Source organism: Cebus imitator, unplaced genomic scaffold (genome assembly GCF_001604975.1).
Source record: "Cebus imitator isolate Cc_AM_T3 unplaced genomic scaffold, Cebus_imitator-1.0 Scaffold197, whole genome shotgun sequence".
Lineage (NCBI taxonomy): Eukaryota > Metazoa > Chordata > Mammalia > Primates > Cebidae > Cebus > Cebus imitator.
In genome coordinates this window covers 3,137,753-3,162,295 of record NW_016107512.1, presented here as the reverse complement: position 1 = coordinate 3,162,295, position 24,543 = coordinate 3,137,753, and the positions used below count along the sequence as shown (strand labels likewise).

At 37.3% G+C, this 24,543-nt stretch overlaps 1 protein-coding gene across 1 annotated transcript in view; it reads right to left on the bottom strand.

Annotated features, from left to right (window-relative positions):
• Nucleotides 1-24,543, bottom strand: part of CDC5L (cell division cycle 5 like) — a 60,022-nt gene that overhangs the window by 10,416 nt on the left and 25,063 nt on the right. The window contains exons 9-14 of the mRNA XM_017547451.2: nucleotides 18,953-19,101; nucleotides 16,078-16,240; nucleotides 13,862-14,026; nucleotides 12,247-12,327; nucleotides 11,710-11,952; nucleotides 8,626-8,823 (exon numbers count right to left, since the gene is read on the bottom strand). Coding sequence (XP_017402940.1) covers nucleotides 8,626-8,823; nucleotides 11,710-11,952; nucleotides 12,247-12,327; nucleotides 13,862-14,026; nucleotides 16,078-16,240; nucleotides 18,953-19,101 — 999 coding nt within the window. The remainder of the gene's footprint in view (nucleotides 1-8,625; nucleotides 8,824-11,709; nucleotides 11,953-12,246; nucleotides 12,328-13,861; nucleotides 14,027-16,077; nucleotides 16,241-18,952; nucleotides 19,102-24,543) is intronic.

Sequence of the window (24,543 nt, the reverse complement as noted above, 5' to 3'; positions counted from 1 at the left end):
TGGAGTATGTCTTTTTAAGCCAGTGGTTTTCAACCACAACTCAACTTCAGAATTACCAGTGGAGTTTTTAAAATCTACCAGCACCAGTGCCCTAACCTCCGAGACTCTGATTTAAATGGACTCAGATTTTTGTGTTCTTAAAAGCTCCCATATGATTCTAACAGGCAATTAGGATGACAAACTCTGGTTTAGCCAGAGTCATTACAGAGCTAGGTATCAGTTGTTTCCTCAACTATACCTACCAAAAAAGTCATTATTTCCAATAAGCTATGAACAACTAAATCCATCAAATTATATTCAAGTTCCTTATTCTATAATTTAGCATGTTCAGCCAGGCAACAGTGGCTCACACCTGTGATTCTAGCACTCTGGGAGACCAAGGCAGGTGGATCACTTGAGCCCAAGCGTTTGAGAGCAACCTGGACAACACAGTGAAACACCACCTCTCAAAAAATACGAAAATTAGCCAGACATAGTGGTGCGTGCTTGTGGTTCCAGCAACTTGGAAGGCTGAGGCAGGAATCACCCAAGCCTGGGAGGTTAGAGGCAGCAGTGAGCCATGATCGGGCCACTACACTCCAGCCTGGTCAACAGAGCAAGACCCTGTCTCCAAAAAAGAAAAACAATTCAGCATGTTCTAAGAATACCCATATTACCTACTCCAATCACATCTGGATTCAAACATACATTCCAAAACCCTTAAAAGCAAACAATGTCAAATACATACAATGCTTTTTAAATATTAGTTTTTCATTGGTTAAGATAACTCAATTAGGTATACACTGTGCTCCAGGGATAGTCCATTTCCAAATTGGTGTAACGGCATAATACCTATACTCAGAAACTGCTTAATTAGTCATCAAGGTACATTTAGTATTATCAGTACCCTGTATCTTAGAATTACCTCACCTCATCCAATGGAGTTATTATTCTCAAACCATCAGATTTTAAAACTTCAAAGTTGTTAGCTTTCATTTAATGTCAATAATTTTATTTCATTTAGCTCAAGCTTTATAAGTCTTCTGGCTCAAATATTGTGCTAAGGTTCCAATCAAATATGGACATAAGTTGTACAAAAATTAACTTAAGCACAGGAAAAAATTAATTTAGCCAAATAACTGTGTAGTCACTAAACATATAAAGAAGAAATGGAATATAGCTTTTAATATCCAAGTTAAGCTCAGTTATCTTACACCTGTCATTTGAGTACTAAAACACAAAGGAAGGTATCTGCATGCTTTGTAAAATGCTCAACCTATGACTGCTCAACATGCTTTAAGAGGAAAAATCCTAACCTACAGTTTCTGCTTTTTCAAGCCAATAAACCTCAAGTATGAAATGTACCTGCATACAGGGACAGGACTACTTTAAATCAGCCCAGCTCCTCCCAACACCCACCCACACACACACAGAAACAACATTGAAGTGCAAGACAGTATAAAACTTTATATCCTAAAATTCAAAGAAAAAGGGAAAATCAGACTCAGATTTAACCAGATTCACACTTCTAAATTTTTTAAAACAAGCACTAGCAACTGCCCTGATGGACACCTCACTGGCACAAAATTTCTTAAATAAAATGAAGTTCACTATCACTAATAGGAACTTAAAGTAGACTGACACTTGATACAATTAAAGCTGACTTGATCAAATATGAAAGGGTAAACTTCAATTCAAAACAGGAAATTAACAAGAATATATCCACATACAAATGGGTAGGAAGACCAAGCTGAGATATTTCATGCATCGTAATTCTATTTCATAATACGGTATCTAAAATTTCCTTCAAAATAGTAGAGGAAGGCAGGATGATGGGGAAACAAGAGTGGCTATGACTGATGGCTGTCATAGCTGAATGTGAATACATGAAGATTCATTACACCAGTATATTTTGGGGTATGTTTGAAAATTCTTGTAATTAAAAATTTTTTTAAGTCAAATTGAATACTCTATCTACTCTAAAGGCTACTTTCTCAAGACCATACACCACAAACCATGAAACATTAATGTAATGAAATATAATGGAGACATTAAAATTTATAAGTACGTCAACTATTTCAACACACCAAAATGTACACATAAAATGTGAGATTAAAATCCACAATTATGTAAAATCTATTTACACTAACTAAAATCTGAGTTTTAAGCCTCACTCAGTACAGCAATCTCTCCTAAAATCAGCCCATGTCTCAAATTTCACACATTCCTCAAAATTTAGACTATAAAAAATATAACAAATTTACTGTTGTTTAAAGTGAGGTTAGTTCCTAATACCTCATAGTATCAAACCAAGTATAATCCAATTTAGGTAACTCTAAGAGTGATACAGACCTGAAGAGACATGGGAGGAGAGTTCCCATTTACTAAAACCTGCTATCTGCTAATCACATAGTATCTCATTTAATCTTACATTACCTCAAATGCACACTTCCAACAAATAAAGCTATTACTCGTCCAATTTTTACAGATAGGAAAACTTAAGACCCAGAGAGGTTAAGTAGGGCTCAACTGCTGGTGTCATCACTGAGTGGCTTTGCGGCTTGCCCTAGGCCACAGCCACCAGGGGATGATGCCATGCAGTTGTGCCCTACTTGAAAGTCCAATACACTGGCCACACCACTGCTAGCAAACTGAAAGTCTTCCTTGGCTCAGTGCCTGAAATGCAAACATGCCTGAAAAAATTTAAGCTGTGGAACTGAATGGCTTAAATGTCACCAGACAGCTCCCTGAGAAATAAATTATTCTAGACACATGTAAACAAGAAATAAGACCTTAATTAGCGATTCTGCCCATCATTCTTTCCCTGACTTAGATTTTCACCTATAGGTACCCACTTATAAGAATTTTGACACCTGAGAAAAGCTTTTACCTTCCCCAGTTTGTATTTTAAAATTCTAAATTCTTTTATTAATAAGCTATAAAACTATAAGAAAATAAATATCTCTCAAAAAAATTTACAGGAAAAATAGGTTCCATTTACCACCTTTTTAGAAGTAGGGTGGAACATAACTAGTGTTTAATCATATTTACAACTATTGAAGGAAAAATGTAGAATATGATGATCCCATTTAGTTTTAAACACCTTCATCCACACATTAAAAAAAAAAGATATACGGGAGAATGTGGGGGTGTTTGTGCATATATACACTACAGTGTTTAAGGTGATTATGTCTGGATAGTAGGTTCCTTTTCTTCATGTTTTCTATTTCTTTTTAAACTTCTACAAAGCACAGCTATTATTTATAGAAAGACGCCTAGAAATGTTATTTTTTTAAATGCATAGAAGAGAAACTGTCTAAAAAAGACTGGCTAGAAACCAATGGAAAACTGATGGTCCCCAGGAGATGAATCAGTGGAACCATAAGTGTTTCCTTGGGTCATTACAAAAGGGAGCTGTATGGGACTTATAAAAGTGTAATTGTTACTTTCAAGCTCACTAAGTTTGTTAAGGTTACTAAGCTTAAGTAATTCCAAAATAAACACATTATCCTTGGGTCTCCAATACTGTCTTAAGTTAAAGTCTGTTACAGTAAGGTTCAGAAACATTAAGAACACCCCGCACTGAAACTCTTACTTGGGGGCCCAGAACATAACCTTATACCACTGGAAAAACAGGTTTAAGGATACCCAAAATAAATATGCAGTCAATGGGAGCTCCACTTCCCAGTCCATCATTCAGCAATATGATCCCACAATAGTAAAGATGTGTCTCAATCACCAAAACGTTTGCAAACAACAGGAGTCCACAAGTGATTCTCCTTTAATCTCTATACCACTTACCAGCATTTTTTTTTTTTTTTTAAATCAGCGAACCTTCTCTATACTGATGAGATGCAGGTCCAAGAAAGTAATTATTGTTTGCAGCTATGAGTTAGCAACCATCAGACTGCATCCCTGAAAAGCATGCTAACCAGGAAGGTAAAACCTTACTAAAAACCTTTCCAAGGACAGTAATACACGAACGACGCAATGCAAGAACACTTTACATCTGCATACACTGGGAAGTGAAACACGTAAACTGGATAAAACACATTCAATTCATGTTGAGGCATAACAGAAGCATCCTGGTTATATCAGGATCTCTGGTCCAGCTCATAGAGTTCTCACCAGAGACCACTACGAAATCTGTCAGTGCCTGTATGGATCATGGCAGAGAACAGAATTTGGGAAAGAGAGAGTATTCCAGAGTACTATGAACTCTTCTCCTGTACCACAAGTCACTTAACCCACCCCTACAAAGACAACATAAGGACAAACCTGCTGGTATCTGACAACATATAGCCCTCTACCCAGAACTGTCCACTAACTAAATCCTTGCCCAAAGTTTTCCCTCTTTAAAGTATTAAGGACATTTTTTCCTGTGTAAAAACATCTGACTTCATAATGAAAATCACTGGGAAAATGAGATCTACTGTGCAGCCAATTTTGCAGAAATATAACCTTCAGACGAGTCAGAGGGTCCTCCTAAGAGTTATACAAATACACTGAGGAAGATTTTAAGTGTGTTATCTGTGTTCTTTAAGTTACTTTACTTCTAAGAAGTCAATGTTATATAATATTTACAGTTGACTATGCCAGTAAATTACAGAGACTAGTAGTATTCCTTCTGGACCTACTTTCTATCTCTAAGGAAAGCCTTTCCATTTTTATAAGTAACATGACAAAATCTACTTTTCAGCCAAACTTCCTCAACCAGCAGTTTAGATACTATTTCAAATACCATTAAATTTAACGGCAGGCCTAAATTCAGACTTCTCATTTCACTTTTGCACCTAACGGAAATTACTTCACTCAAAATAATTATGTCTTCAGATGATTTCCTATTTCCACTTAAAGTAGAAACAAATTAGAACACTTCAAATTCTATTTGCACTTCCCAAATACAGTAATGACTCATTTATCTGGCATCATCAGAAAATGAGGTTCTCCACATGAAGCATTTTCCAGGTAACAGAAGCGCACAAACACAGAGAATTTGTCTGCCTTGTTCCTTGTTGTTACCCCCAGGACCTAGAACAGTGTCCAGTACATGGTAGATGGGCTGTAATAATTACTGAATGTGTAAATAAAAGTACTAAAACTATTTTATTTTTAACCATTCATGAAATTTTTTCCTATACTGAATTACAGCCATCCCTCCTTTTTTAAAAAAACATGACACTTTTCGAAAAGAAATAAAGCTTTTCTTATTAATTTGGGACACCACTATAAATAGCAATCACTTTCCTCCCCTACAATGTATCTTAGTCCCCTTAAGTCTATTAAAATACACTGGGCTTTTTGCCACCATGTAAAAATGGCCTCAGCATGAAACTTTTCCTTTCCTTGTATTAACTGTCATTGCTATGTTTGCTCTTGCTGTCTTATTTTACACACACAAGTCTGGCAAGTTTCTAAACTTAATTCTGCCTCCAAAGCAGAATAAAATACACAGACTTGGTTACCATTCAGAAGTCTTTTCCACTTATTTCTGACCTGTAGCTCCCTTCTAATTCTATTTATTTAACAAACTCCTTGCACACATACATCCTCTACCACATTCTACATAAAATTTGAGATGGTACTATTAGTTTTAAATGAGTATCTTAAGGATTTTCATTTAAGTGCTAAGTTTCAAATATTAATCATGAGCAATGGCTCAAAGACTACCTCCAATATAAACCCCAGGGCATTTTTTTTAAATCCATTCAGGAGACACCAGCCACGACAAAGCTGGATTTCATCTTGCTTGATAGGCAGTGATAGGGCCATAATTTAGATTCATGATTCCAAAGTTCATGGCAGCAAAAATCAAATACACTGGCAGCCATGGCATAGAGTGCTTGCAGAGAAGGGCTTATCTCCTGAACCTAAGAGTGGAAAGGATAATTTAAGTATAGCATTTAGTTTATACAATATAACTGAAGTTCCTTCCCCACAACAAACTTTGAATAATGTTTATATTTTAGCAATCAACTGAAATGAAAGAATTACCACAACTGAAATTAAATATTTATGTATTTCAAACCAGTAGAACTGTGTCTTCAAAAACTAAAACAAGCTAAAAGAAACCTAGTTCTGAATTAGGGATGAATATAAATAAAATGGGGGGTTTGTTTATTCAGGAGTTTAAGTTGCTTTTCTTTTTTTTTTAAGATTTCATGAACTTTCATTTGAAGTAAGCATAGTTTACTAAATTAAAGGACTTGATTAACTATTCTTTAAAGGTAACTAGGTGGGTAAACAATAAAGTAAGTTATCCAAAAGTCAAGAAAAGAAAAATGACTTCAGGCTGCTTTATGAATATTCTCCAAAATCACCAATCCTTCAACAAAAATAGTTCAACGGAAGATTTCAGTTCCTGGTACTGAACTGAACAAAGAGAACCACATGTTTTTAATGGTTGCTCATAAACGACCCAAATAAATCTCCAAAAGAACAGCAGTCGTTCTTTCCATGTTTTTCCCTTTAAAATTCATAAGACCAATTCAACACAGAAATAAAAATTACTGTACTTTATGGCACCACTCACTGTGTGACACATTTATTTGCTGTCACGAAAGTCAGTGCCTCAACAAAGTAAATGAGATTCAGGGAGAAAAAAATTTTCTACCATTTTAAAAAGCACGAAATGTTCTTGCCATTTGCGGCAAAAAGAGTTTACCCACCTCAAACAAGAAGATTTTCATACTAAGTAAGAAATCTAAGTATTTATATATAAATGATACAAAGAAGCTTTCCAAACAGCTTTTCAATCTACGATGCTGACCTCAGTTCACAATTACACTGCTAACTACAATTTATAAGAAATGAAGCCTACACAATAAAAAAATGTAACTTACAATTTAACCACTGATGTTCTATTTTCCCTGGCTTTAATACTGAATCACAACACAGAGCAACAGCACACCCTGCTGGAAGTTGGTAATACAAATAATTAGCAGCACTGAACTGCTAAGATTTTACCCAAGAACCAGTAATTTCTCACTAACTGGGGAAAAAAGAGGTTCACAGAGACTAAACATCAGCTGCGATCTTAAAGGTTAAATTAAGACTCAGAATAACTCAAATCAAAAGATACTGCTTTTTCCTGCTCATTCCCCACGCCCCCCACTCCCCCCAACAACCCCCCCACCCTGCCTCATTTCCCCAGCCCCAAACAGCCCCAACCACCCCAAGTGATTTTACTATTTCTGGCTTTAACCCTAAATAAAAATATTTTCAGATGTGCTTTTTGTAAAAGGAAACTGGTAATGACATAAAAAAGGAAACCAAGGCCATCTTCTGCATATGACTGCCTGAAGTGCCCCTTCTCTCCCATCCCACCTTGGCCTTATAAACACCCCTAAGGATTAACATTAAGAATGCACAAGGCATGGCCAGAAGTGGTGGCTCATGCCTATAATCCCAGCACTTTGGGAGGCCAAGGTGGGCAGATCACAAGGTCAAGAGATTGAGACCATCCTGGCCAAAATGGTGAAATCCCGTCTCTACTAAAAACACAAAAATTGGCCGGGCGCGGTGGCTCAAGCCTGTAATCCCAGCACTTTGGGAGGCCGAGGCGGGTGGATCACGAGGTCAAGAGATCGAGACCATCCTGGTCAACATGGTGAAACCCCGTCTCCACTAAAAATACAAAAAAAATTGGCTGGGCATGGTGGCGCGTGCCTGTAATCCCAACTACCCAGGAGGCTGAGGCAGGAGAATTGCCTGAACCCAGGAGACGGATGTTGCGGTGAGCCGAGATCGCGCCATTGCACTCCAGCCTGGGTAACAAGAGCGAAACTCCGTCTCAAAAAAAAAAAAAAAAAAATACAAAAATTAACTGGACATGGTGGTATGCACTTGTAGTCCCAGCTACTTGGGAGGCTGAGGCAGGCAGGAGAATTGCTTGAACCCGGGAGGCAGAGGTTGCAGTGAGCCGAGATCACACCACTGCACTCCAGCCTGGCAACAGAGCAAAGACACACCAAAAAAAAAAAAAAAGAAGAAGAAGAAGAAGAATGCACAAGGCAGCCTGGGGATCTATGAACCACAATTTACATGCCATTGGCAAAATGTCTATGTAGATTCTGGAATTCAAAATATGCAGACTATATTGAGAAACCACATGTCCTGAAACTGCATCTAGTATGTTTTAACATTTTCACAGACATGGAAAATCATGGAAGCCACTATCTAGAGAACCCAGTTCTGTCCTCTCTCACTCAAACTTACAGTAACCCAAGGATGAAGAGAATTGTATTTAACTTTTGTAAATGTGCTCTCTTTGCTATAAAAAGAAAACTCCTTGGTACTGCTGAGATTCCTCTTCAGAGCAAACAGGCTATGCTAGCAACGACCTACACTCTTCTGAGTGACTAGTGTTGGCTTCTTGGCTCCTTGATCCCACATCTAAAGGTTCTGATTGATATGTGGTCAACTTGCAGGGCATTCTTTAGTCATGAAGGCCAACAATTATTTTAAAACAAAAACCCCAATGAACAAGGCCAAGGAAGATCTAACACTTAAGTGTAGTTTTCTCCAAGAACTAAAAAGGCAATAAGCATCTCAGTGTATTTTTCTGAGATTGTTTTCAGTGGCATTATTTGATTCATTATCTCCATCGAGGTACATTTAAAATTAAAATTTTAAAAGAATACCAACCTCGAGCCTCTTTTCAAGTGATTCAATTCTGTCCTTTTTACTAGCTAGATTGGCCCGTGTGTAGCGGCTCTGCCCCGGAAGATATAAAACTTGACTGTAGCATTCTTCCCACACCTGGTTATAAGCTTCACTTGAGAGTTCTCCATGGCTCATTCCTTGTTTAACAACTTCCATCTCCTGCACCAAAACGTCCTGGGCCTGTTTACAATAATAATTTCAATAAGTTTAAGTACTACAAACACTTGCTATATCCAGAAAGCATTAGGAGACTCATTTTTTCCCTCATTCCTTGAGCCAAAGGCAAGGAATTTCGGTTGGTTGTTTTTTTGAAAGGGGGGTAACAATACCTAGGAAAAATAGCTTTAAAAGCCTTTGAGTCAATGCAGATTGCTTTTTAAAAGTCAAGCATCCATGTTTCCTCAAAAGCATAAACATCCTTTGCTTTCACTCACTATTACAGCAGCTGCCATTTCTCAGGTACCTATTATTTGCAAGAAACTAGGTTTAAAAGTTTTACCTGCATTATCTCCAAAGGTCACAATCACCTTACAAATTAGCCAATATTAACCTCATTTAAAAGCTAATGAAGTCAGGCCCAACACGTGGCTCACTCCTGTAATCCCAGCACTTTGTGAGGCTGAGGTGGGCAGTTAAGGAGGCCAGGAGTTTGAGACCAGCCTGGCCAACATAGCAAAACCTCGTCTCAACTAAAAATACAAAAATTAGCAGGGCATGGTGGCGCATGCCTCTAATGCCAGCTACTCAGGAGGCTGAGGCACAAGAATCACGTGAACCCAGGAGGTGGAAATTGCAGTGAGCTGGGATTGCACCACTGAGCTCTAGCCTGTGTGACAGAACAAAGCTCGGTCCCAAAAAAGGGAGGGAAAAAAAAAAAAAAAAAAGGCTAATGAAACTAAGGCTCCGAGAGATTAATCAACTTGTTAAGACCACATCATTAGCAAGCAGATGAGGCAGAATACAAATGGCATCAATTTGCGTGTACTCCTTCCACTCCCACTCCACCGTTAAGTGCAGGACCTCACGTAATAATCAGCAAAGGGGAACTAGGCATCTTTTTGTCAAGTGCCATTTCTCTCATCCTGAAGGAACTGCCAGATAATGAGACTGGGGCACAAATTAGATGATAGATCATAAACCAGCTTAGTTCACTGCTAAAGAAAACAGTGCAAAATGACAGAATTGAGAGGGATAGCTGGACTGGCCTGGGTTCAAATCACAGCTTTACCATTAAAGCAGCTCTCTGAGCTTACTTAATTTATCTGAGCCCATTTCTCAGTTGAAAATAGCTTTCCAAACAATTATGATGTTGACCTTAGATCAGATATGTTTGTTAATAGGATTAAGTAAACAATACACTATAGAGCCTAGCCCAATGCCAGACTCACGGAATTCCATTAGCATATGAATTTTTTTCCAGCTCTTTACTTCATGGCTTATGAAAAACTGGGAACCACCTTCTGTGCCTTACAGAAGACTTTCAATCTTTCCAGTAATATTAAAAATAAAATGGACCCTTAAACATTAACTCATAAGGGAAATAATGGAAAGAAATCCATTTTAACATACTTTAAAGTACATTAAAGAAAAAGAAAATGTGACACTTTATTAAAAGAGAAATGCTATTTTACTCTGTAACTGTACACAGTAAAAATTTACAAGTTCAGATCTTGTAATTATTAGGAGAGAATATGGCTAAGTTATCTTTAAACTATCCATAAATAATCTAAGTAAATAGCTGCTTCAAATTCTTTTTGGAACAAAGAGAAATATACATAGATAAATACAATATGAGAGAATATTTAAAATACTTTGTTTCACACAATTCCAAACCAATACCTAGAATTACTATTTTTCATAAATTCTGTTAAGGTTTATCCTCTACAGAATCTCCAAAAGCAACAATGTGATCTTTGTTTCAGGTTTCCATACATACAATTTAGGAAAATTTATTTCCTAAATTCCTCTTCCCCTCATATTTTCACTCTAAAAAGAGGAAACCCTGCAAGTATCAATTTCGTAGCCTGATTCTCAATCCCAGTTCAATGATTAAATGTGCTTGACAGAGTAAGCACTCAACAGATGTCAGCTTCCCTACTGCACTTACTAAAAAATGAGTCACTCAAAGTTATTCTGAAATCAGGAACAAGTTGTTGAAGTATAAATCAAAACCCTCCTTCCTTTCTCTATTTTCTAAAAATCCTATAATAAATATGTATTACTTATGTGATAAAGAAAATACAAAGTAAGAAATTGTGAGAGGGGAAGAAAGAGGAAGAATGCAGGAGAGAAGACAGGAGAGTTTATAAGAATCTTGTTTGTTTTATCCTAAGAAACTAGGAGCTCATTCCAAATCCGTGAGTCTCTCACTGCTCCTCAGGGCTGAAGGCTAAAGAAAAAAAGACTTAAGCTAATGACCATTCGGCTTCCAACTATGAGACCCACTCTATCTTTTTATACAATTGTGGAGATTTCTATTTACAATCAGTTGTTTGCTCTGTCAAAGCAGAAGGAATAAAATGCATACAGGGGAAAAGACCAGACACAGACTTCATATAAGAAATCATTTCTTCATGTCTTTATCCAAAAAAGTAGGGGAAAATCATGTAAGGGGAGTATACTCAGCAAACAAATATTTCCTTTCTTTCAACAGGTGAAAGGTTTAATCTATAAACATTTTTATATTAGTCTCTCTCTCATCTTTTCATATTATTCTAAATAAGCAAGGTTTTAGTAGTAAAGGCATCAAATTTTTATTCAGAGATAGCAGAGCTGAATTCAGAAAATGGCAACTGTAACAACTGTCAATCAAGCCATTAATACCCATGAAACAAAAACACTCTGGTGCTGTTTATTTGATAAAAGTCTATCACACTGAACATGGGGGACGGAAGTATTTAAAGCATGTCCTTTTCATAACACTTAATCTAAACATGTAACTCCTAATCATATACTTCAGTTGTTTATAAATACCAATGGGAAAAATAAGTTCATTATTTGTCCATGATACACAGCACCTAACAAATAGCTAAATCTCAAGACAGAAATATTCCAGCTCAATCATACCTTTTTCAGCTCTTCTTTGGAGAACTTTTCATAAGGATTATGTTCCAGATAGGTAATGTGCTCTGAATTATTGGTGCCAAACGCTACAGTTTTGCCTTTTTTACTTCCAGATGGTTCATAAGGATGATGTAGAAGGTCATAATGAAGCATTGTGATCATTTCTTTTTTGATTAGTTCTTCACTTTTCTGTAAATCTGTCAGAGGTGGCTCTACATTTAAGGGTCTTAGAATAGTTTCATTTACCTAAAAATTTAAAACAAATACAATTACCAAACATATCACTGCAACATATTGACATTAGTACCTGTTACAGCATGAATTAAATAGCAGTTTCACATTTTCGAAAGCAATTTCTATTTTTTTACCTCTAAATTCTTATTAGTACTAGTGAAACATTTTAAAGACTGGATTTGAGAACTACTTTGCTATATTCCAGAAAGTAGATGAAATTTTCTTTTATAGTCTTTATGATGTAAAAAGCAGCAATCACATAAAAAGAAACTTAAAACTTTCTAAACCAGAAATTCTAACACTTACTTCTGATGGTCTTGGCAGATCTTTCTGGACAGCTTTATGCATTCGTTTCATTTCCTTTACACGCTCTGCATCTCGTATGGCCTAAAAAATGATTTTTATATACTTTACTGCAGCTATAGAGTATTTGACATCTCTCAATAAAGCTAAAAACACTGGTATGTAAGATCACGTTATGTTCAAGAGCTAAAGTTTAGAAATCAGTTTAAGTTTGTAGAAAGGCAATGCTAAGGCCACAAAAATGAATGTCTATTCATTCTCATTATAATAGAAACTAAGAGCTCCCACTGTCTACGAGAGCATTCTCCAAATTTGCATGGATCCATCCATCACATAACAAACTTTTCTCATCCAAATGAAAAATGTAAATTCCAAAGAGACTCCCACAACACACCTCTTTCTTCCCTTTCATGCCAAATAACTGACTTTTAATTCAAAAAGCCAGCCAAAAAATGTATTGTCTCTTGATTGTTATGAATAATGTGGGGTAACACATCAAAATTTCATGCCATTTCTGAAGAAGTCAATGGAACTCAAAGTAGTTGAGACCTAAACACAAAAAGTATCATCCTCTGTTCCCCAATGAAAAGCATATTCACATGGGTCCCCTCTAAAGTATTATTTCCACTGATGTCATTCTCACTTCAATCCCCTGAGATTAAAGGTTCCTAAAATCCTCCAGCAATGGACTGCAGCAAGACTTACTCAAAGGGGTCATACAATACCAGTTCTAGTTTAGGATTTACCACTTACCCACCATGAGACCTGAGAAAGTTGAGACCATGAGACCTGAATTCATCTGAGCTTATTGAGTATTCCTTATCAGAAATATCTGGCACAAGTATATCTTAGACTTCTGATTTTTTTCAGATTCTGGAACATCTGCATTATACTAACAAGTTCAGCACCTCTAATCCAAAAAGCTTCAATGAGCATTTCTTTTGAGTGTCATGTCAGCCCTCAAAAAAGTTTGAACTTTGGAGAATTTCAGATGTTGGATTTTTGCATTAGCAATGTTCAACCTGTAATATCGATCCTATTTATATCACTGTGTTGTTATGTGCAAATGAGAAAATAATTACATATAAGATATATTACTACAAAGTGTTACTAACATTATTCTGACATACTCTAAACGTCCAACTCCATTTTGGATAGAGGTCTTACTATGTTGCCTGGACTGGATTCAAACTCCTGGGCCCAACGGATACTCCCACCTCAGCCTCCCAAGTACCTGGGACTACAGGCTCCTACCGCTGCACTACCAAGGAACCAAGATGTATTTGTTTTCAAGACTAACCAGTAACATCTTTTCTTTGCTAGACTGAAGCAATGTCTAAAAGACTTCCTATATGTATTTTAGAGAAGCATAATGAATTTGACAGAATGTATTTAAATTTCCATATACATTTTTAAGAATGTCCATCAAAATATTGTGAGTATATTAATTATGTAAATGCGTATTCCTTATTAATGACATGTTACTTACTTTCAAAATTTGTTTCAATATTAAAAAGAAATAGGTAAAGATCTTGAGACATTTCATGGCTATTCTTCATTCTTCGAGCCTACTGACACATTCAGCCAAACTCACACTTCTCTCAGTGCAGTTACCCACCTGCTTTCGAGCATCCACATCCGCAGCATCTTCAATGTAAGTGTCATCTATTTCACGTTCTTCCAGCTCCTTCTCGGCATTTTCTGGTAGAACAATTTCAAAATCATTCTTGGGGGCAGGAAGGCCCAACAACCCTAAACGGAGATGTTCTCGAGATTCTCTTTCCTGTAGAAAAGAAGTACTCCTCCTCAATTTATACACATTAAATATTCAACCAGTATTTTATGAGTCTCTTAGAAACTGATAGCACAACAGGGTGACTCTAGTCAAAATAACTGTACCATTCAAAATAACTAAGAGTATAACTGGATGGCTTCTAATACAAAGGTTAAATGCTTGAGGGATGAATATCCCACTTTCCATGACGTGATTATTACAAATTCATGCCTATATCAACATACCTCATGTACCCCATAAATATATACAGCTACTATGTATCTACAAAACTTAAAAATTATAGGAAGAGAAAAAAAAGTCTCAAAAAAAATCAGCCTAGTATTAATTCTAGAAAAATAATCCTGACTTCAGAACTAAGGTAAGTCTTTTGTTTATTTTCTATTCTTCCTTCTTCCCAACATTCAGACCAATCGAAAACTTTTACTTGTGATTACTGAAGATACTCTGGGATATTCCAATAGAAGCTTTGAGGCCAGGGTAGAAAAAAGGCCACTATGATTTTCATTTGAGGGAATACATTTCTGACACTGAAATGTAACAGCAAATGAAAAGAACAGGTTCAAAAGTTAGTTTGTCCCTGGACTAATAAAACGCACTCTGAAAGATACCTGAATTTGTATGTGTGTTTATTTTTAAAAGAAATGCTAAATCCCATGTAGGCAGAAGAGAGTCAAGTCCTGGTTCCCAAAAAAGCCTCCTGGTACCCAGAGTTTTCCCAGTATATCCTCACCACATCCTCAGCTCACCTTTCCAGCCTCATTTCCCACTACTCCTAACATGTACTAGGTGTGAGGAACAGATAGGTTGTTATGTCCAAAACATCCTCCGTGCTCCACAGGGTTGTTATGTCTAAAACATCCTCCGTGCTCCACAGGGTTGTTATGTCTAAAACGTCCTCCGTGCTCACTCATTTTGTGGTCTCCATCTGGGACAGCCTTCATCTTCCTTCGGAACCTACCTCCTCAATTAAGGCTTTCCTGTTACCCAACAAATGTGATTATTCCTTCCTTTACCCTAAACACATTGGTTTTACTCAAAGGGCTTATTCTGTTCTGATATTACAATTATTTTTGGACTTAGTTTAGTACTGCCAATCTCCCCAGAATATAAATTTCCTTAGGACAAAGAACATCTTTATTCAACTTTAGATCCCTTAAATGTCCAAATGCATGCTCTGCATGCATGAGGTTCTTAATCTGTTTAATTCTTATGTATCCAGTCAGAGGTGGCTTTAGTTGATATCAATTTGGACTTTAAAAAACATATATAAATCAACCACATATATACATGATCTTTACTCAACTTTAGATCCCCTCAAATGTCCAAATGCATGCTCTGCATGCATGCAGTTCTTATGTTTAATTCTTATATATCCAGTCAGAGGTGGCTTTAGTTGATATCAATTTGAACTTTAAAAAACATATATAAATCAACCAAATATACACATAATCTTTACTCAACTTTAGATCCCCTCAAATGTCCAAATGCATGCTCTGCATGCATGAAGTTCTTATGTTTAATTCTTAATGTATCCAGTCAGAGGTGGCTTTAGTTGATATCAATGTGGACTTTTAAAAAGCATATATAAATCAACCAAATATATACATGAGGTTAGAATTAGTTTTAAAATGAAAACAAGCCAGTATCATTAGAAGTTATTTTTTTAATTTCACAATGATTTCTGTGGCATCAGATAATAAGGCCCAATAGCAAAGTAATAAATGCAATTACATGGGCAGAAGCAAATCTTAACTTTTACAATTAGCTTTCTACTTCACCTTGCTGAAGAAAACTTCAGTAAAATCAACAACAAACATCAATATTTACAAACCTAGTAAGAATAAGGAAAGGCAGGTTTTGAGCCCAAAAGATTCCCTCTTTCATCAAGTCTTACAAATCACCCTCTTTTTTTGGCATCCATAGGTATATAGATTCTTAAGGTATATGTGATATGAACTAAGAGGAGAAATTTTAATTTGGCACCCATGAGATATATATAAAAAAAAAATTAAGAGTATTAAAAGGGAATTGACATTTACCATCTGCTTCACGTAAGAAGGATCACTATAGTCTGCCATTCCATCCTCGGGATTAATGTTTAACTTGTCTCGAAGAGGAGTTCTACCCGGGGTAGAGTTAATAACTGGTTTGGGAGTTGTTCCACTCCGGGGAGTCAGCCCTTCAGCTCCATTAGAAGGAGTCCTAGAAAGACAGGAATCCCAATTAACAGCATTGCTACTTATATTTTAGATTGTGCTTTCAAATGTTTTTCACATAAATTATTTCACAGGAAATAAATAAAGATTCCAGAAATTCTGTCTAGCTAGTTTCGTTAGGATCTCTACGTTAAAATCAATGTTTGGTCGAGCTAGCATGGTATTTAAACACAATATTTTTATTTTTTAACTGTCAATAGTCATTACATTCGATATTTTCTTGCCTTTCTAATAAACTAGGTCCACTAAACATTATTCCAACCTTTTCCAGGCACATTAGGGCAGTTAAGAATATGCAGTGGGCAGGGAGATGGGCCACCACACTCAATGACCACAGATGACTCTCTGAGTTTGGTTTTGTCTCCTTCCTATCAAGCTGTTGGCTCTCATATCATTATCACTGTCATTACTACTGATATACACACTAAAATAGTTCCTCATTTTACATTTTGTTTCGAAACCAAATACCACACTTTTAGAATCCCATCTAAACGTGAGTAAGCTCCTGAAGAAGGCCTAAGAGATTCTCCTAGGAATTAGATCCACAGACTTTGCAGCAACCTGTATTTTAATTATTCAAAGCCTTTTTTGTTCCTGGTTGCCTATTTCCTGTATATTGGTGTGTTGCAGAATGGTGACGCTGCCAGACAGCTATTCCTGATAGGTAAGGTGTTATCACATAAGACATGGTCCCTGCCCCCACGGATTTTACAATCTAGGTGAGAAACAAGATGTACAGTTGTCCCTAAGTATCCACCGTGATTGGTTCCAGGACCAAAATCTGCAGATACTCAAGTCCCTGATATAAAATGGCATCATATTTGCATATAACGTTTGCATATCCTCCCATGTACTTTAAATCATCTCTAGATTATTTATAATACCTAATACAATTTAAATACTATATAAATAGTTGTTATATTGTATTTTTATTTGTATTATTTTTTACTGTTGTACTGTTTGGGTTTTTTTGGGAATATTTTTTATCCACAGTTAGTTTAATCCATGAATGTGGAACCCTCAGAGGGCCAACTAAACAGAGGAAAAGAGGGGTTACACTCTCTTATAAGCCTCTCAAGAAGTTCAAGAAGTGTTAAATGTTTAAGACTGGCTGCCAATGCTTCTTGGTTCTGCTCTCATGACATGTGTAGTAATAGTCTGAAATGCTTTCCCTACTAAATAATCAGTAGAAGGACATATCCTAACACTTAAAAGTAAGCCACAAATATTTCCAACCATTATAAGTTCCAATTCCATTTTACTACTACATGCTTCCATAACATTGGTATTTTAAAGATTCTTCTTAAAAAATGGCAGCTTAAAACTCAGCAAAAGAGTTATAAAGAAATACTAACTCTAGTTAATGCATGTGGAAGTGCTTAGGGATCAAACAAACTGATATCTGCAAGCTACTTTGAAACGCATTTAAAAATATGATGAATTGATGGATGGATAGGTGATAAAGCAAATACACTAAAATACTAGCAATCTTAGAATCCAAGTGGTGGCATGATGATACGGATGTTCACTTTACCATTTGTCAACTTAAACAGGTGAGAGACTGGGTCTCCAGAACACGCAGTTTATTCAGGAACAACAAGGGATGACAGTGTGGGATATGTGTGCTATGACAGACCATAGGTATACCTGAGAGTGCTGGGGCAAGGAGAAGGTTTTAATGATAAAAGGGAGACGTCCATGTAAACTGCTTTGAAATAAAGACCACTGGTTACAGGGACATAGCACAGGAGGTGGCATTTATTTTCATAGGTAAGAGTACCCCTTATCTGAAATATGGGACCAGAAGAGTTTCAGATATGGAATTTTTTCAGATTTGGGGATATTTGCATTATACTGGTTGAGCACACCAAATCTGAAAATTCGAAATCTGAAATGTTTCGATGAGCATTTCCTTTGAGTGTCATGTTGTTGGTGCTCAAAAAGTCTAGATTTTGGAGCATTTTGGATTTGCAGATTTAGGATGTTCAACCTGGTAGGGCAATGTCTTCACAGAAGCAACTTATCTGGAATATGTGTGGTTTTCAGAAGATCTCTGCAATAATTTCTGTCATGGGCATAAGCACACGAGGGTTCCTTTTTCATGAAAGTATAAGTGATTTCATTTCAATACTGATAACTTCCACACAATCTTTCAACCTCTCTAAATGCTTGACATTTTCACAATAAAATACTGGGGGAAAAGCAACAGTAATACATACATAAAAGGATTACAATCTTCATAAAATTCATAAAGTAATCATTAAAAATGAATCAATCTACTCTAAAATCAAATATAAAGTATTCAAAAATAACGTGATAGGATCCGAAACTTTGCAAAAGGACACTCCAATTAGACAGGCGTGGTGGTGGGCGCCTGTAATCCCAGCTACTCGGGAGGCTGAGACACGAGAATCACTTGAACCCAGGAGACAGAGGGTTCTGTGAACTGAGATTGTACCACTGTACTCCAGCCTGGGTTGACAGAGCAAGGCTCCATCTTTAAAAAAAAAAAAAGGGGGGGGGGTACTCCATACTATTTAACCATTTCCTGGATACTATTATTACTATGAAGAAGAAATCAGAGGAAAACTGAACACAGGGAGTATTCATTCTCTGTAAACACTACTAAAGCAAACATGCTGCCTAAGTCCTTGAATTCAAGCTTCACTAAAATAAAAAACATATTCATTTACAATACCTGAATGGAGTAGAGAGAACTGTGTTTGGAGTCTGTACAACCTGCCGCTGTGGAGTTACACCTGAAAAGTCACTCTCATGCAACGGGGTATTAAGTCCACCTTTTAATGGGGTATCCACATTGGTCAGCGCCATGAGGTTCTGGGCTTCCTGATTAACGAGAAGGCAAAGAAGCATGTTTAACAGTTTAGACAGGCCTGCAGAATCTCTTCTGGTCCTACTATACAAATCTTGAAGCAGGCAGAATTCTTACACATTTTCTCAATGAAAACCTATAGAGAAAATGAATACCAGTCATGACAGATTTCAATACTTCCATTCCTTCTATCAATCTAACACATCTCACATCAGTTTTATACATCAAATAAAGTTTTATATGTAGAGGTATGCTTTTGTGGCCTCACATATGAAATTACCATTACCCAAAAATTTCTCCTATTACTTGTGCCAAACCTCTCCATAATCATGAAATACAAGAATTCAAATTTCCCAGTGTGAGCTTAGGCCAAATGTCTAAATGCCTAGGTTTTAGTCTGGCTTCACCACTAACTCTCTATCCAGTCTTCATTAGTGTCTCTGAGTCTGTTTTTTCTACTGGGAAGTTAAGATACTACCAAGCAACCTTTCCACTGCACAAGAAAGCAACTTGTGGGGTCAGGTCCCTTTCAGAACTCTTGCCTGATCTCTTTAGGCAGAACTGACCATGTTCTCTTCAGCACCTCTACTATAACCCTGTCCTCAATGCTATCTTTGCACCCTTAAGTCTCTTAACGTCCAACTTAGGGCCTGTGGCAGTTTATTTTCCAAAGATGGTCACTTCCTTCTCTCTCATGTTTCATGTTCTTATGTTTAAAATCCAACTGTGATACTCCTTCCATCAAGAGGTAGGATCTATGCTCCCTCCCCTTAAATCTTGGTGGGCTTGTGATTCACCTGCAACCAACAGAATACAACAAAAGTGACAATGCTTGACCTCCCAGGTTAGTTTAGAAAAACTAACGCAGCTTCCCACCACACTCACACTGGAGCTCTGAGATACCAGAGAAGTTCAACTGTTCTGAGACCACCATGCTGTGAGAAAGCCCAAACCACAGGAAAGGCCACATGCAAATTCACTCCACATTCCCAGCTGAGGACTCACCCAATCAACAGCCAGCATCAACAACCAGACATGGAAGGATGACACCTCCAAATGACTCTATCCCCTATCTGTCAAATCACCCAGAACCGCTGAGTGCTCCTTTCTAAGGCCCTAGGCATCAAGAAGTACAGACGAACTACTCCTTATGTGCCCTGTCTGAATTCCTGACTCACAGAAGTCATAAACATAGTAAAATGCACTAAACCACTAAGTTTTGAGGCAAAATGAAAATAACCAGAGCAAGATTTATTCCATTATTCTGCATATCTTTATTCATGGGAAAAAAATCTGAAATTTCACATTATCAAAGATCCTGTGTGTGTCCTTTTTGCTATTCCAAATATAAAGCATTTACAGGAAAAAAAAATGTATGTAGGCTTAGAACTTCTGCATAGGAAAGAGGAGAAATAAGACTCAAATGGCAAAGTATATATTCCTGGAAGAGTGGATAACATGTAACATATCATAAGTGCTAAGATTACAAATAGGCAACACTCCCAAAAATGATGTGGCTAAGGAGTGGGGGAGTTTGGCCCAGGTAATAGGGCCAAAGTAATATGCTGGGGCATCTGAGCTGTCTCCTATGTGATGAATCATCCTCTTGTCAACCTGGTTACACTGGAATGTTTCCCAGAATTCTCTTCCCTCTTGATACTGCGTTATTTTACACCAAAAGTAAAATAGAAGTAGAAGCTGAAGGAGAAGCCGAGGTGACAGAGGTGACATAGCAACCACTAAGCTCCGAAGGCCCTCACTGGTTAGAGGTAGTGACAGACTCGCAGAGGAGCTGGCAAGTTCCAGTGTGTCCCTGCTCCTCCTGCTCCATATATCCAATCCTCCTCCTTTATAGGCAGCCCTGGAGACCAACAGCAACCAGACTTCTAGCTTCAAACTCACAGAAACAGGAGTAACAAAGAGCCAACAACCCTCCAGACTTCCATACCAACCCGCTTCCTGCCTAGCCTCCAGATTTCCTATAAGCTACGACTTACCCACCAGGGCCGGTGACCTTTCTCCGATCTTTAACACTCCTCTTCAGACCTTTAATGCCCTGCTTTTCCCATGACTGTGTATGGGACTAATTCCTCTAACAAATTCCTTCATCTATGATTTTCATAGTGGTTCTGTTCCCTTAACTAAACCTTGACTGATGTACCCTAGGCTAGATAAGAGGCAGCCAAGAGACAGGGGCAAAACTCCTCATCTCCCTAGCTACACACAACAGCAGCCAGAGGTGCCACCTTTATCACACATAGAACAGAGACACTGAACCGATAAAAGCTGAAAGATGAAAACCAATAAAAGATGAAATTTATCAAAATTTTACATAAAAATATGTCACAGACTTGACTAAATCTCAACTTCTCTCAGTTCATCTTAGAGGTTCCAAAGGGCTTCAACCAATCATAATCATTTCCATTAATAGGTATTTATCTTAGCAGTGACTTCTACTTGTCACCAAACACCCATTCTCTTCCTCCATAGTAACAGAAACCTCAATTCTTAACCGGCACCTGGCTACCTAGAACAAATATCATATGTCCCCGTAGCTGGGACATGTGTGCCTAAGTTCTGGCCAGCAGGACAGAACAGAATGATGTGTGCAAGACGTCTTTCTTAAGACGTGTTCTTAAGAAAGGAAAGGGTGTGCCCCTTTTCCTCCTTCTTGCCAGCTATACGCAGACATGATGGCTGGCCCTCCAGCCACTGTACCTGCCACAAGGAGAAAAGAAGAAGAGAAATCTGACATGGTGGAGGACAAAACAGCAGGTGCCCAGGTCCCTGACACCAGCCCCAGTTTGATTTCTCTCTTAACATTTAGGACATGAAACAGAAATAAACCTCTATTCTATTTGAGCCACTGTGAGAGGTTTTCTGTTACAGCTAAACCTAATTCCAACAAATATATAACTTCCCCTACATCTTTTAGAAGAGGAATCCAAAGTTACAAGCCCCAAGCTTACTGCATATGGCTCAGGCTCTAAATCTGTTTTGTACCTTTTCAAAATAACTACTACTCTCTCAGTTAACATTCACTCATTACCTCAATATTCTTTAACAATCAGTTAAAAGCCTGTATTAAAAACACAAAAGGATACTACAGGCTATAGGAATTAAGACAGTGTGGTACTGGCACAAGATAGATAACAGATCAATAGGACAGAATTGAGAGTCCAGAAATAAACCCTTACATTAATGGTCAATTGATTTTTTAAAGGCTGCTAAGACCATATAATGGGAAAAGAACAGTCTTTACAACAAATTGTCTTAGGAAAGCTGGATATCCGCATGCTCAAGAATAAAGGTAGATCCATACCTAACAGTACATACAAAAAATTAACTTAAAATGGACCACAGACCTAAACGTCAGCACCAAAACTATAAAACTCTGAGGAAAAAACATGGAAGTAACTCTCCAGGACCCAGGGTTGGAAAGAATTTCTTGGATAAGATTAAATGCATAAGCAAAAAAGGAAAAGATAGCTAAACTACACTTCATGAAAATCGAAACCTTCTGTACTGCAAATGAGAACATCAAGAAAGTGAAAACACGACCTACAAAATGAGAGGAAACATCTGCAAATTATATATCAGATAAGGAACTTATAACCAGAATATACAAAGAACTCTTACAATGATAAAAAAAAACTCAGTCAGATGCAATGGTACACATATATAATTCTAGCACTCTGGGAGGCTCAGGTAGGAGAATCTTGAGGCCAGGAGTTCAAAACCAGCTTAGTCAACACAGCAAGACCCTGTCTCTACAAAAAAATTTTTTAATTAAAAAAAAAAAACCCAATTTAAAAATGGGTGAAGAATATGAATAGCTATTTCTGAAAATATACATATATATATATATGGATACACACACACATATAAAATACACACACACACTCACACGCGCGCCAGGCCAGGCACAGTGGCTCAAACCTGTAATCCCAACATTTTGGAGGTCAAGGTGGGAAGATCACTTTAACCCAAGACTTTGGGACTAGCCTGGACAACATAATGAGACCCCATCTCTACAAAAAATAAAAAATGAGCCAGGCATAGCGGTGCACACCTGTAGTGCACACTTGAGAGGTGCACACTTGAGAGGCTAAGGTGGGAGGGCTGCTTGAACCTGAGAAGTTGGGTCTGCAGTAAGCCATGATGGCGCCACAGCACTCCAGCCTGCGTGACAGAGCAAGACTCTGTCTCAATAATAACGACAACAACAAAGATATAAAAATGGCCAATAAGCACATGAAATGTCAATGTCATTAGCTATTAGGGAAATACAAATCAAAAACACAAGATACCACTTCACAACTAGGATCTGTTTGATTACAAGATAGCTATTATCAAAAAGACAGAAAACAAGTGTTGGTGAGGATATAAAGAAATTAGAACCCTTACACATTCCTATAAAAATGTACAATAGGCTAGGCACAGTAGCTCATGCCTGTAAACCCAGCGTTTTGGGAGGCTGAGACAGAAGGATCATTTGAGGTCAGGAGTTCGAGACCAGCCTGGGCAACATAGTGAGACCCTCCCATCGCTACAAAAAGTTAGAAAATTAGTTGGACCTGGCGGTGCATGCCTGTAGTACCAGCTACTCAGGAGGCCCAAGGTGGGAGGATCACTTGAGCCCACGAGGTTAAGGCTGCAGTGAGCCATGACTGTGCTACTGCACTCTAGCCTGGGCAACAGAGCAACACTGTGTCTCAAAAACAAATAAAATAGTGCAGCCACTTCATAAAACAGTCTGGCAGTTCCTCATAAAGTTAAAACATAGTTACCACAGGACCTAGCAATTCCACTCCCAGGTATACACACAAGAGAAAGGAAAAACGTGTCCACACAAACATCTGTTCAAAGCAGCATTATTCCTAATAGTCAAAAGGTAAAAACAACCCACATGTTCATAAGCAGTTAAGTGGATAAACAAACATGGTATATTCATATAATGAAATATTAAGCAGCAACAAAAAGAAATGAAGTACTGATACAAGCTACAACATGGATAAACCTTGACAATATTATGCAAAGTGAAAAAAGCTAGTCACAAAAGACCATATATATGATTTCATTTACATATATGTGCAGAATAGGGAACTCTATAGAGACACAAAGCAGATTGTTGCCTAAAAACTCAGCAGGTTTGAGGGGAATAGGGAACGACTGCTAATGGGTATGGGTTTTCTTTCTGGATGATGAAATTATTCTAAAATTGACTGTGGTGATCGGTAAACAACTCAGTGAATATAGTAAAAATGGGTGAATTCTGTAAGAATGTTATTTCAATAATACTGTTTAAAAAACATAAAAAGAGTTCCATTAAATGTTCCTTGTATTACCCTATAATGTAATATTTTCCCAAAATTAAAAATATATATATTTTTTAAATTTCAAATGTGAATAATCACACTTGCAAACTTCTTCAAACAGCACCACTGAAAAAAATG